Source organism: Emys orbicularis, chromosome 23 (assembly GCF_028017835.1).
Source record: "Emys orbicularis isolate rEmyOrb1 chromosome 23, rEmyOrb1.hap1, whole genome shotgun sequence".
NCBI lineage: Eukaryota > Metazoa > Chordata > Testudines > Emydidae > Emys > Emys orbicularis.
The window spans coordinates 5,321,592-5,336,179 of record NC_088705.1 but is presented as its reverse complement, the minus strand read 5'-3'; the positions used below and the strand labels follow the sequence as shown (position 1 = coordinate 5,336,179).

The window sequence follows — 14,588 nt, the reverse complement described above, 5'->3', positions numbered from 1 at the left end:
TTTCTCACACATGTAGTTTTAGATCAACTGCTTGCAAGCTCATCTGCCTCCCACAGCTTCAGGGGGCAGCTGTGCCCTGTGCAAAATTGGCATTATGTAGGGTGCTGGACTGACAGTCCTGGTGACGAGTCACGTATCCACCAGATGGGGACAGTCTGAGCCGAGCCAGCGTAACTCTCTATTTCCCACTTATTTCTCAGCGCTTCTGCTGAGATGGCCACCTCGAGGGCCAATGACGGGGGTGGCCTTGTATTATGGAAACCAGAATCAGAACCAACCGTCACCGGATCGCTGCGCAGCCAACCACAACATTCAATTCTTAGCCCGTGCCTGGATGCATCGTTATTTTGCTACTCTAGGTTTTTTGAATCACCGTAATGATCAATGACAACTGGTGGAGTTAGGGAGTGGAAGAAACCCGACGCTCCTGACCATGTTAAATGGGGGAAGCCCTGCACCCTTCCATTAAAAAAAACAAATTCTTTGTCTGGAACACCTCTGTGTGCGCAAATTATGATTCCAATCCAGGCCAAGGCTTTTCTTTAGATAAGGACCCCCACCACCTTTGAGGTGTCCAAAACAAAATGTATCCCCATCCCCCCCCCCCCAGTGCCCACCTCTCTAAGAGTTCCAGTGTCCAAACCAACACCAAAGTGAATGGTACCTTCCAACGTACATTAACCATCAATGCATAGACTGGAATGTTGATGGTAGCTTCTTGGATCAGGCAAACTCCTCTTGGCTAGACTCTTTCATAGGGCCAGAAGTAACTTGGGCATGTGGATTTTCCATCCCAATAAAATCCCACGTGTTTTCTCCAACCATGCCTAACTAGCCGATTTCTCATCCTTCCAGAGTAACCAGAGGGCATCAACACACCGGTGTTAAAGCTAGAACTGAGCCAAGGAGTAGAACTTCATTTCAGATAGATGCTCAGTGACATTTTATATTTTTTTCATTGTGTCCATTTCTCTCTTAACTGAATTTTCCCTGCTGGAATTAGAGATACAATGTATCAAAATGGTACATCTTGGATGGGCATCATGTATTACGCAATGGATGAGCAACTATTTTTTCTCACACATGATTATTTCAGTCCAAAAGGGCTAAACTTTGTCAAGAGCCAAATTTATCCAAAATTCACCTCAACTCTGACTCAAACCTTTCCTACTTAATCTCACAAAAGGTAGAGAGGGAGGCCCTTTAAGAACACAGTCATCTGTCTAAAAACATAAGCCTAAAGAAGTTCTGAATGTCACTTCTGATTTACAAAGTTGGAAGGTCCAAATGGGTTCACTTACTGGAGCAGGAAAACATACCGGGGACAAAGTGACCTCCTACGCACCTCTCTAATAGATTTCATCCGCTATACGCATTTTACATAAGAAACTGACAGAGATGTGGGATGCAGCTGAAGTTTGCATTTCAGTGACTAGTCCTTTCATAGCAAAGTGGTATGATTTTTCTGCAGGGCGGTATAATTAAGTCAAATAACTTGCAAAGAGAGCAAAGGTGCTATTACTGCCACCGTTACTGTTCCTTCTTCACTAAACTTTCTGTCTATAGTTTCCTCATTGCAGCTCTGACTCCTCTTACTTTTACACTAGATAAATGCGTTTGTTTTCAAATTCATTTGCATCTGGATACTCTTAAGACTAAAAGAAAACACAAAAGTAATGACCCCCTACCCGGTGTTTAACAACAGATATATGTATACAGTATATATACACATACACACATGCACCAGCTCCCCTGCAGTCCCAGTTTAAGGAGTTAGTACATGTTTGTGAATAGAGCACTGGAAGGAGGTGATGTGGTAATGCCAGGGGGAAAGAGGAGGGATACACATTAAACCTTTTAAGAGTGACAACATTTTAGAGATTATTGTCATATGAAATGTTCAGGGAGATCATCTTGCAAAGAGTGCATATCTAGGAGCAGCGAAACTTACACACTGATGTCTTCTGATTATTGTCCTTGCTGGGCATCAGCTTCACTCCTCTGGATTTCAGTTCAATTTGCTTCTTGACTGGAAAGAGATTTTAACCAAAAAAAAAAAAAAAGAAAGAGAGAGAGAGAGAGAGGTTTAGCTAGATTTTAAGGATTATTGATTTGATTCAGAGACTTCGAAGCACCAATTCTTTTGGGCATCCCCTGCTAACGCAGTGTTTGTACAGCACCTTGCACAACGAGGCCCTGATCCTGAGTAAAACCAAACAAAAGAATAAAATGTCCCCAGGTCCCAGAATTCACAATAACCTTAGCATGATTATTTATATCAACTTCCATAGCAAAAAGTTTTACGTGGCCTATTTATTATTTGCCTGTTTGGTTGGCCAATCTGGAAGCAAAATCAATAACTTGTGACTTAGATGACCAACAGACACAGTATGAACAACCAACAGTGAATATTCCATGGGCCAGTAAATGGGTGCGGGGGGATCCAAAGGAACGAAGCTGCACCATTGTAAGCTCTCTGGTAAAGCTGCTCTAAGTCGAAAGGAGAGAAGTCTCCTGTCAACTTAATTAATCCACCCCCAACTATGTCGATGGGAGAACGTCTCCTGAGGAAATAGCACGGTCTCCACCGGCGCTTAGGTCGGTGTTGTCGCTCAGCGGGGTGGCTTTTTCACTAGCAGCAGTGCCATGTTTGGGGGCTAGGAGAGCAGACTTTAGTGGGGGGTTGGTTTTAATATGAGAAAAGAGTAATCTTGCCTCTGAAAGCAAAGTGCCCATAGTCATTTTACATGATTCTTTCCATTGTCGTTTTATTTTCATCTGTTCAGCCAGTTTATATTTCATTTCAAGTAGTTCCCTCTGTGTACTTTATTGTTTCATCTCTACATTAGCACATTTCTAAGACAACGTTGTCAAGAAAAATTACCACTAAAACTAGCGGGGATTTTAATCAACTTTTGCGTGCGTGTGTGTTAAAACAAAATCTGTTAATAGCATCTGTGTGCAAGAACTTCAGGCAGGGAGATGTCAAATACCTTTTCTTGAAGCTTACCCCAAGTAACACATTCTCTGCTCTACATGTTTGTTGGCACCTTTTCACTTTATCATGTGGCTATGGCATTTTGAGGGATTTTTTCCCCTTATCTTTAAATAAAGCAGTCAAAATGTCAAGCTGAGATCAGGTCCATAGTCATAAATATATACGTATGTGGGCTTAGGCAACTCTTGTCTTTCCGACAAGCATTAATGGATTTCATCTTTTGGGCAGGGCAAAATAATGACAAGTATGCTGATTGGAGAGGAAAATCTGAGACACACAGATCTGTTTAAATCTTGTTTAAACATAAACCAGTTGCAGATATGCTAAGGAATATGCCTGTCTCAGAATGCCTTAACTGGCAATACTCATCTAGGGTCATATAGCATAATGACTCCTGGCTATAAGCAATCCGGTGTCTCCTGAGTCATTAGTTAACAGCAAACCTGCTGCACGCTGAAATGCTAACTTTGGCTGCAAAAGCCCAGACTGTTTTGGGAAGCCAATGAGCTATTTCTAGCTCAGCGAATCGGTAACTTTCCAAAATTTCCTCAACTTTGGAAAAATCAGTGTCGCAGTTCATGTTTCGTTTGTTCTTTGACCACTTTGTAAATTTTACAACATTGGAGAAACTTGGGAAAGAAACAGAAGAAAAAGGGGAAGAAGGATGGTGGGAGAGGAAAAAAAAAGTGACAGGAACCCCCCCCCCAAAAAAAACCTCGTTTGATTGCAATCAGTGTCAAAAAGGAAAGAATGGGGAAAATGAAAACTGGAAACCTTGAATTGTTGTGGTTTTCAAAAACTGAAACTAAATGAAAATGTCCAGCTAGCAATGAGAATATAAAAATGTTGTTCTGGGGTGATCTGACACATTCCAGGCACTAGAGGGCAGTGGTATACAGATACACTGTTAAAGGCACAGGGCAAATTTAGTTCTGATGTAAGAAAATGATTGAAATCCTGTTGCATTTGGTCTGGGTTTTTCCCATAAAACCTTTTCATATAGAAGCAGGTCAAAAGGGTTCTATTGCTAGTCTCAGAGGACCATGATGGTGAGGGAGGGAAGAATCTCTTTGGAAACTATACTTGGAGAAAACAGTATGTGTGAAGACTGCAAAGCATCGAGTGGGCACCTTCACAAATGGCTAGGAAGCAAGCTTAGCAATTCGAAAGCATTTGTTACTTGCAGTAGCCAGTAACCCACTCATGAGGTTCCTCTTTATAGATCCAGATTTACCATCATTCTACAAAAATTGGAGCTAATTCCTACCAGCGTAAAGTATTCACAACAGAAATACAGATCCATTTAACCGGATGCTACTTATACTGAAGGAATTAATCCTGTATCATCTCAAGATTCCTGAACAAGTTGTTTTCTTGTGTCCCATGTGATGGGCCTTTGCCCCACACTGAATTCCATGTCAGAACCTTGACTGGCTAAGGAGTATGCAAATACTGGTACTTTAGATCCAATCTTGAAAATCATCTCATGGATGGAATATACCTCTATATAATATATGACATTGGGCTACAAAGATTACCTGTGCCCTCTGTATAGATGCACACTGTACACTAGTCAGCAGTCCTTTCCATAATGCTTTAAACCAGGCCAGGGTTTAGGGGAACGCTTTGGGGTGGCACTGTGCTGTATTTAGCTAGAGAACCGGAGAAAAAGGCAGGCTCTGTCTGCAGCCTGCAGCCTCAATGAAGAATCTCTTTCATATACAATACAATGGAGTCCTTTCCCATCTCTACTGCAGGAGAAATTCCTACACAAGTCTGCAGCATCACAACAGAACTGGAGCTCTCAGCTCGAATGCTGACACCGCAGTGCAGTAATGAAGGGCTGATGCATGGCTAGAAGTGCTGCAATTTGGCCGAAATGTTGAAATCGAGGTCCCATTCTACCTGCTCCAGCTGACTCTGCAGGCAGAAGTTAATGGTCCTCTGGCACTTACCAGGCAACTAAGGGACAACCCCATAGTCCTGGGCAACATTCCCTCTCTGTCAATAAAATATAGTCAAGTCCAAATGTCTAAAGTGCCATTTGAGCTATTACAGGATGCATAATGGCTCCTGACTTTACGAGATCTAACTCATTGCTTTGTAAAATGCTTTGGGGCACCTTAAATATGAAAGGAGCTATACAAAACCAAATTCTACTCTACTCCCTGCCTGGCTTCATAGCGCATCTTATTGTGTGAGTGCCAGTTGAGGATTTTTTTTTGGTAGCTCTGAAATGCACACAGATAAAAATGAATCTTTTGCCTGTCATATGTTCACAGGGAATTGATCAATTGATCAAAAAAAATCTGTCTGTCCTTTGGCTTTGAAAATAAATTTCTAATTTTATAGGGGCATTTAATGCTTTCCATCCACCACTGCACACTTGACTGACATCAGTGGGGCTAACAGCCTTTATAGCTGCCTCTGTGGGAGTGGCCGGGATATTCTGTCGTTAGCTCCTTTTGACCCAAGCGGCTCGTCAAAGTTCAGGGCCTTGCAGGGGTTCCAGATGGGATCAGAAACGGATAATGGAGTCTTTTGATGCAGTCTTGTTTATTTACAAGAAATGTACAAAGTCCTGTTTCTCTGAACACAGTAGGAATCAAACCGCAGGAGACGGTTTCTTTGTTCGCTGTTCCAAGCCTGCCTTTCCAGCCGATGCTTTGTACCCAGATAGACTTTTCTCTTAGCTTTATTTTAGGGCCAGGTTGTGCTTCCACCCTGTGGCTCCATGGCTTGCTTTTCTCTCTCTGCTTCTGTGTCTTTTGGTCCCTGTGTATCTCTCTGCTTCTGCTGCCTCCGTCCCACCACACACAGAAAGACACAGACAAAAACAATGCCCTGTGGAGCTTCCTGCCCACAAAGTCCAAATTACTGGGCCAGTTCACAGAACCCCTTTGTCTGAGGCGGGACTGTTTAGCTGTCTCTCACAGCTAGCGTACACGAGGGATGGAGGTCACAATAGTTTAGACAAGGTTTAACCCAATCCACCCAACGCTTTACAAAGCATTGACAGTGCTTTTGATTGCAGACATTACTGAAGTGCTGACCAACTGCAGCGCCCAATGGCTTCAAAGAAGCAATGCACACACATAACCACAACTGAAGTCAGTGGGTGCTGTCGGTGCTCATGGCCAGGGCCGGCTTTAGGCTGATTCCCCCAATTCCCCCGAATCGGGCCCCGTGCCCGCGCCTAAGAGGGCCCCGCGCCCTAAAGAAGAGCGCCTGACTTTTTAATTTTTACTCACCCGGCGGCGGTCCGGGTCTTCGGCGGCACTTAAGCGGCGGGTCCTTCACTCGCCCCGGGTCTTCGGCGGCATTTCGGTGGCTGCCGAAGTGCTGCCAAAGACCCGGACCGTCGCTGGGTATTCGAATCGGGCCCTGCACTTCCTAAAGCTGGCCCTGCTCATGGCCTCTGCAAATCAGGTCCTCGGCTGTCTCGAGTCGGGCATTTAGTTAGACCCCGATTCAGGAAAGCAATTAAGTTATGCGTAAGTCCTATTGAAGCTGATGGAACATCAGATATAAGCTTAACTTTAAGAGCATGCTTAGTGCTTTGGGGCCTTAAAAACAGAGCCACCCCCAAATTAGTGCACGCTGTCGAAAATTTAGGCCTAAATGACTCACCCAAGATCACAAAGTGTGTCACAAAGTGGGCAGAACCACATCGCTCTTACAGAGGCCTGGTCTCATGTTCTAACTAGTAAGCCACAGTCTCTCTCCCATGATTTCAGTGCCCTATATTACACTAATTGCATTCGGCCTCTAGGAATAATAACTGGAGAGAGATTCCTAGATGTTTTCCAGTTAATGCTTTATTTTGCTCATTACATGGAGATAAAATTATGAAAGTCAAGCTTCACAGGAGACTTTGGCAACATCTTAAGGGGTAACCAGTAATAAAGGCATCAATTTAAAAGAGCACAATTCAAGAGATACATTTTCTCTCTCGCTCTCTTTTTTTAATGACTAGGATAACTTAAAAGCAAGAACACCACCCTCTTCCCCAAAAATACAAAATCAGATTGTGGAAGGCCCAATCTTCTTCCAGGTTCAGATGCGGAACAGTACCTCAAAGGATCATGCCAAGATAATTGGCCAAACAAAACTTGTACTGTTTTCTGGAGGGTTTTGCTGCACATAAACAACTGATAGATCTGACAGAATATTCAATTTCTTGACAAATTGAAGTGTGACATTACAAAGCGGTTGGGGTGAGCAGACAATCTGGTGTATTAAAAGCGGTTTCATGTTGCTTTTGCATAGGAATTTCTCATGGGGAAAACTTTTAATAAAAGAAAGAGCGTTTAAGCAGAAATCTGTTCCTTGTGTCTACGCTATCCCCGATTCCACTTGCTGTGGGAGCTACTGAAAAGCTCTATGTCGGAATTGGAGATTGTTTCCTTCTTTCCCTTCTGTTGATTCTTCCGGCTGACAAGTCCAATCCTGCATTTGCCCTATTACGATGTGTTGCTTAAAAGGTGGGAGGAATCTTGGGGGGAGGGGAGGGAAGGGGCAGGGGATTTGATTTGATTTGATTTTATAACTCCCTGAACCATTTTGTGGGCCTGCACAAACTAACTTGTGTTTTAGGATTGTTGTTTCACCTGTAATTTAAACTCATTTCCCCTCTCCTCACCTTGACTTATTTTTTAACCAAAAAACAAACATAACTAACAAATACCAAAATTAAATAAATAAATAAATAAATACACCACAGCTCTTCCAGCTACAGGGGAGGGTCCTTTGCCTTAGGGACAAAACCATCCACCGCCTCCCCTTAGAACTCAACAATCCCAAATCAAAGCCAGACCATGATCTGCACGCAGACAGAGGTGGCTTGCAAGATACCTTAAGCGCGAGTGATTGTAGGAATCCCTGTGAGCAATCTGCACTATTCAGATGGCTGGAGCAGATTATTTGCTGGTTTGGGCACTCATTTGCTAACTTGGAAATTGTGCACGCAGAGCGGAGTATGCAGACATGCCTTCCACCTGCATGCATTTCTGCCTGCAATTAACCAATCCGCAAGAGAAATGAATCTGTATAAGCACCATCCTCAAACATTAAAGGCTTTGGAATCCAAGATGAAATCCATATGTAAATTTCCTCACTATCGCAACAAACAGCCAAATTAAAACCTGTATCTTTTCTGTAGGGTTGAGGATTCCAAAGCTGAATTCAAAGATTGTAGCCATCATTTATAGCTAAGCTGGGTATGTGCATATCTGTTTTTCAGAGCTGCTGAGCACTCAAAATCCCCATTACAATCAGTGCGGATTCTGACATTTCAGCACCTCTAAGTCAGGTTTGTAGTGGGCCTAACACTGAGAGGAAGGATTTTGTGAGTTTACGGCACTGCAGTGGAACTCAGAAGCTCAGGGTTCAATTCCTGACCCCACCACAAACCCCAAGTGTGACCTTGGGCAAGTCACTTATCTCTTTGTGCCTCAGTTTCCCTCCTTGATATGGGGACAATAATCCTTCCTTTCTCCCACCCCTTCTTTTATCTGTTTAAGGCTGTAACTTCTTTGGAGCAGGGAGTGGCTCTTGCGATGTGTTTGTACAGCCCCTACCACAGCGAGCTCTGTCCTCCAATGGGGACTCGAAAAGCTAGTGTGAAATGATTCTCCTGTAGGATTTAATGGTTCCTATTATTAGGGTCCTGTATTTTAAACTCCCAGGGCTAGCCCTCCAAAGTGGATTTGGCAGGTCGATACAATGCATGCTGTATTCCTTTGCAGTCCAACCCAGTTATCTGGGATTCAGCTGGACAGATCTGATGAAGACAGAATAAGAATATCTGAGGCACTTTGTTTTAATGTGGTGTCATATTTTCAGGGCTTCTCTGAACAGTTTATCAACCCATTATTGAAGACCACAGTTCATCTGCCCTTCAGAGCACTGCAACGGCTTGATTGGGCCATGACTAGACCCACATTTATTTCCTGACTGGGGGTGGGGGGGCGGGGGGGATAAAAAGTAATATAGGAAGCAATAATGTGCTGGTAACAATCAGCTAAAAAACAATTTGGGATCCTAAAATATGTGCTAGTGAGAGGGCTCCAGGCGCCAGATCATTAGTTAGATCCATTTAGCATTGTTTTAAACTCAGCAGCTTTTTCATTAGCTCACTTTCAACACTTCATCATTGAGCAAAGGACTAAGAGTCAGGACTCATGGGTTCTAACCACTGAGCTGCCACTGACCTCGGACGAGTACTTATGGGCTGATTTTCAGAGCAACAGGCGCTTAGCACCTCTGAAAGTCAAACCGCTGACTTCTCTTTGCTTCATTTTCCTTTCTTGCTGGGGGTGTTGGAAGATATAATTAATTTTTGCAAAGCATCTGGGGAGACTTCATGTTGAAAGATGCTGGAGAAGAGCAAAGCCTGATTATTACTACTGAAAGGAATGAATTTCCTATACATGTCTACGTCAATAGAAAGAGCACTAATTTATGGCCTGATTGTATGCAACTTTGCTTTTACATTCATAGAGAGCAAGATCTCAAAGCTAAGGCATGGATTATGAACATCGGAACAGAAGCATACAAGGAAAACATTCTGGTAAAAGTTAAAATCAAGTTTAAGAAATTGGAATGGGAAAAGGCTTCTCATAGATCAGTGTTTCCCAAACTTGGGACGCCGCTTGTGGAGGGAAAGCGCCTGGCGGGCCGGGCCGGTTTGTTTACCTGCCACGTCCGCAGGTCCGGCCGATCGCGGCTCCCACTGGCCGCGGTTCGCTGCTCCAGGCCAATGGGGGCTGCTGGAAGTGGCGCGGGCTGAGGGACGTACTGGCCGCCACTTCCAGCAGCCCCCATTGGCCTGGAGCAGCGAACCGTGGCCAGTGGGACCCACGATCGGCCAAACCTGCGGACGTGGCAGGTAAACAAACTGGCCCGGCCCGCCAGGGGCTTTCCCTACACAAGCGGCGTCCCAAGTTTGGGAAACACTGTCATAGATAATCTGAAAATGCAGATGACAGTCACAGAGAGGGGGCATCACAGATGCTAATAAGTTACATCCCTACCCTTGGAAAACAGACAACAAATAAAATCTATGCATTTCAAAACCCGAGCCTGGAACTACAGCAATCCTCTGCTCAGTTTGCATCTCTGGTGATTAAAACTATTTGCTGTGCGCTTCATGTGGGTTGATGACATGTCCTATTTTGTACGTATTTATGTATCTTTAATATTTGTGTTAAAACCACCTTATACTTTTTCTTTTCTTTTTTTAAAGAGGATGAGGTACAGTCTTCTGAGGCCCCACTAGGATGGAAGATGGTTTCATTAACGCATTAAAAAAAGGACAAAGATGGGATCTTTGCACAGTTTGAGGTCTTTATTAATAGGATGGAACTAACTCTAAAATGAAAACCAGGCTGGAAGCAGAGTGTTCAGCTATCATGACCTTACTACGAGTCTCAGGATATTATGTGTTTTTTTCTTAAAGCCTTAGCTTCATGTGAATATGTGGGAATCTCTACTTTTGATTGAAAAAATAAAGTAAGTTTCCAGCTCGCACAGTTGCCGAAAAAAATATTGAAAATGTGACCCTTAAAGGCACAAAAATCAGAAAGTAAATAAGAGGGACAAGATGAGTGAGGTAATTTATTTTATTGGAGGAACTTCTGTTTGTGGAAGGGCCAAGCTTTCAGGACCTTAAGTAGAGCTCTGTGTAAGCTCAAAGCTGGTATCTTTCACCAACAGAAGTTGAGCCAATAAAAGCCATTACCTCACTCAGCTTGTCTCTCTAATATCCTGGGAGCTACACAACTACAACAACACTGCAAATGGAAAGTAAATAAAGAGATCGCAAAATTTACAATTTTTTTTCTAATTCTCAGGACTATTAAGCCAATCTCATGATTTTGGGGGCCTGATTCATGATTCTGAATGCTTGAGGTTGATAAGATTGTAGAAGAACAAGAGTGGGTAGCAGGAATTTGTGTGGGAGGGTCACATGAGAGGACTGGACATTATTAAAACTAAATTATCTATGATCCAAAGTATGAAAATTTGCACATTTCAGAGAACGGGAGATGTGTGAAAATCCTCAAATTCCCTTCACAGAGGTTCACACATCAATGATTTCTTCAGTTCTGACCATGCATGGGATTCACGCTGCAATGAACTCAATAACTGCAAGTGAAGTTCAGGTAAAACTGCCAAGGGTCATGCCATCAGATGTTGGGCCTGTGAATCCCATGTGCTATTAATGAAAAACTACAAGGAGGATCAGAGTTCCTGCAGGGCAGAGAGCATCTGAGATCCTATGTTTCTTTTATTATTTGTATGGAGTTCAGATGATGAGCATAGAACAAAAACCTAGCTGGGTTAGCTAGCTACGTAGAGATAGATTTTATCGAGAGAGAGTGTTACAAATAGAGCAGCAATGAATTTTTTTTTTTGAAAAAACGGTTTTTCATCGAAAAATGCCAATTCATCAAAACCCAAACGTTTCCCGCAAAAGAGTCACTTTCAATGGGAAGGTTTCTCAGATCAAGGGGAGAATTTCTGCTCCAAAGCAGTGAGAGAGAGACCTACCCCAGAATAGCCAATAGCCCCGTGGTTAAGGCACTCTGTTAGGATAAGAGAGATCTGGGTCCAGCTCGCTGCTCTAGAGAACAGACTTGAACCTGGTTTGCCCATGTCTTGTGCATCCCAGATGCCATCATCACTGGGCTCTTGGCTAGCTGGGAGTGGGGATCCCTGTCAAATAAATAAATAAATATGGCAAAGTCTTGGTTTCATCCCACTGTGGACAGGAAATACTGTTTCCCACCCAGCTCTAACTACAAACTCTAAACTAGCTTCCACCAAACATTCAGAACTATTTCAAGGGAATCAAATATAACTCTCTCTCTCTGGCTACATAGCTAGACAAACTCTCTTTCCATGTCGAGGGGCTGGTCTACACACAGTTTTGTGCCACTATAACTACATTGGTTTAGAAACTGAAGCTATGTATGACAGATGGGATAGGTGTGGAGTGATATAAGCACCTTTATTCTGGTACAGCTGCATCTAGACTAGGAGAATGTAACACTTCATCTTAACTATTTCAGTTTCTAAATCAATAATAATTATACTGGTTCAAAAAATGTGTAAAACCAACCCATACACACATTGAAAGATTATCTCGAGAGAGATTATCTGACTACATAGAGCAGGGGTAGGCAACCTATGGCACGAGTGCCAAAGGCAGCACGCGAGCTGATTTTCAGTGGCACTCACACTGCCCTGGTCCTGGCCACCGGTCCGGGGGGCTCTGCAATTTTAAATGAAGCTTCTTAAACATTTTAAAAACCTTATTTACTTTACATACAACAATAGTTTAGTTATATATTATAGACTTATAGAAAGAGACCTTCTAAAAACGTTAAAATGTATGACTGGCATGCGAAACCTTAAATTAGAGTGAATAAATGAAGACTCGGCACACCTCTTCTGAAAGGTTGCCGACTCCTGACATAGAGACAGAATTACATCACAAATGGACAGAGACCTTCTTTGTCCCCTGCTGGAAGTACTGGGGTCCTGACACTCACCTGCTCAGGCCAGGCTACCAACAACTTAATCCTCCAGAGGCCTAGAAGGGCCAGGAGGAGACACTGACCAATTGGGCGCCAGCAGGCCAGTTAAAAGGGCTTGCCTGCTTTTTCTCAGGGAGAGTACTGGGTGAGCTTTGGCTAGAGAAGCAGTACCTCATGGCTAGCCCAAAACCTTAGGGCCAGCTCAGGCCTTGTCTTCAAGTGCTGCAAACGAAGCACTTAACCTTTGAGTTTTTGTTTGTTTATTTAAAAAGTGCAAAGGGAGAAATTTTGAGTTTGTTATTTTTATTTAACTGTGTAGAGACTGATGCCAAGCTTGTGGCAGGTAGCCAGAACTTGTGGCCTAAAGCAGGGAGTGCCTGCAGTACCATGTGTGGCCCTGCAGGGAGCGCTATGGAGCAGCCCCACCTGCAACACAAACCTTCCAAAGGAATCTAAATGTGTCATCACCGCTAGTATAGAGTTTGTAGCAAAAACCCAACCCAAGCTATCCTGATGTGTGTTCTGGGTTCCCAGAGCACATTTACCTGGCTGTAATTTTGGTCACATATTCCACGCATTGATTTCTCAATTCACTGAAGCACCCATAGCAAAATCTCCAGGTTCCACACAGAGGATAAAAATGCCCACTCACCAAGCCCCATTAATACTAATGGCTCCTGTGCTGAATTCGTAGCACAAATGCACCTTTAGAGCATGACACGTGCAGCAGATGGGATGCGCTCCACCACCTCAATCGAGGTCCTGCCTCATTGCCATATTGTGAAGGTTTTTTTAAGTTAATCTTTTAAGCGCTTGACACACAAAACGCAGAGCTCATTATATCCAACAAAACGTTTTCCGAGGAGCTCACTAGATTAGAACCCCCTGACATTTATCTAATCAGAGGAAATTATAACATTAATCGTTACTTTTCTATTTAAGAAAAAAGGCATGATTCAGACAGGTGTTTTAATAGAAAGCAGCAATCATGACTGTGGAAGGAAAATGTCAGATCAAGAGCCATCAATGGTGTGCAATAGTTTATGTTAGAAACGAAAAGCTACGGCAGAACTTTTTGATTTAAAACTGTGACTATGCAACGGGGGGAGGAACTGAAAAATGATTTATAAAACAAGGCCCAAATTAAGGCCACTAGAGTGATTTCTGGAGCTATATGAAGGGAAGGATTTTCCGTGTATCTGTATCATGGGACTGGGAATCAGGGCATCTGGGATCTATCGCCCCTCTGCGGCCTTAAGTATGGATCTTAACCACTCTGTGCCTCAGTTTCCCTTCTGTACAAAAGGAGATAATAACGAAGCAGGACTGTGGGCTTTGACTCATTCATCTCCATTCAGTACTTTGAAAACCTCAGACTGAGATTGTAACAAAGGCCCTGATACTAGAAGGCACATGCTTAAATCCATTCCTATTCAAGAAAATCCTTAAACACTTTAAGCATGTATACAAGTCCAGTTCGCTTCAAGAGGAATTAAGCATGTTTATAGTTAAGCAAGTGATTTCCTAAATATAGATGATTTCCTGAATTGAGGCCTAACAGCAGTATGTCCCCGTGGGGGCGAAGTGAGCAGTGTGATACTCTGTACCTCAAAGTAGCACCTTGGAACTCCCATATTCACCACTGTGAGATGATTATGATTTGTTCTGTACAATGCATGCCTTGTGAGGTATCATTTCAAGCGTCTTGATCTGTTGAACACAAATATCCTGTTGAATTGCACGTACCATCATTGTATGGACGTTATGAAGTATTGCTATAGGATTGTTACTGAAATATGTGGTAAGTGGGAGACCCCCACAGCCAGTGGCAACAGAGGAGCAATTATCCCTAGCCAGACAGGTGTTGATGGCCCATCAAGAAGAATCCACTTCTCAGAGACGACACGCACGCAGTGGGGGATGCCGAACACCCATGTCACAGCAAGGATCTTTCTAGCACCTGGAGAGAAAGTATAACTGAGGGTCGATGACATCACCACTCGGCCTCTCTCCTCCCCCATCTCAACCTCTGGAAGATCGCCTGGAAG

The 14,588-nt window shown here is 43.3% G+C and overlaps 1 protein-coding gene across 2 annotated transcripts in view; it reads right to left on the bottom strand.

Moving 5' to 3' along the window:
- CSMD2 (CUB and Sushi multiple domains 2) overlaps positions 1 to 14,588 on the bottom strand; it is a 518,793-nt gene that overhangs the window by 274,430 nt on the left and 229,775 nt on the right. For both annotated transcript variants that reach the window (XM_065421846.1, XM_065421845.1), the window contains exon 6: positions 1,952 to 2,029. In XM_065421846.1, coding sequence (XP_065277918.1) covers positions 1,952 to 2,029 — 78 coding nt within the window. The remainder of the gene's footprint in view (positions 1 to 1,951; positions 2,030 to 14,588) is intronic.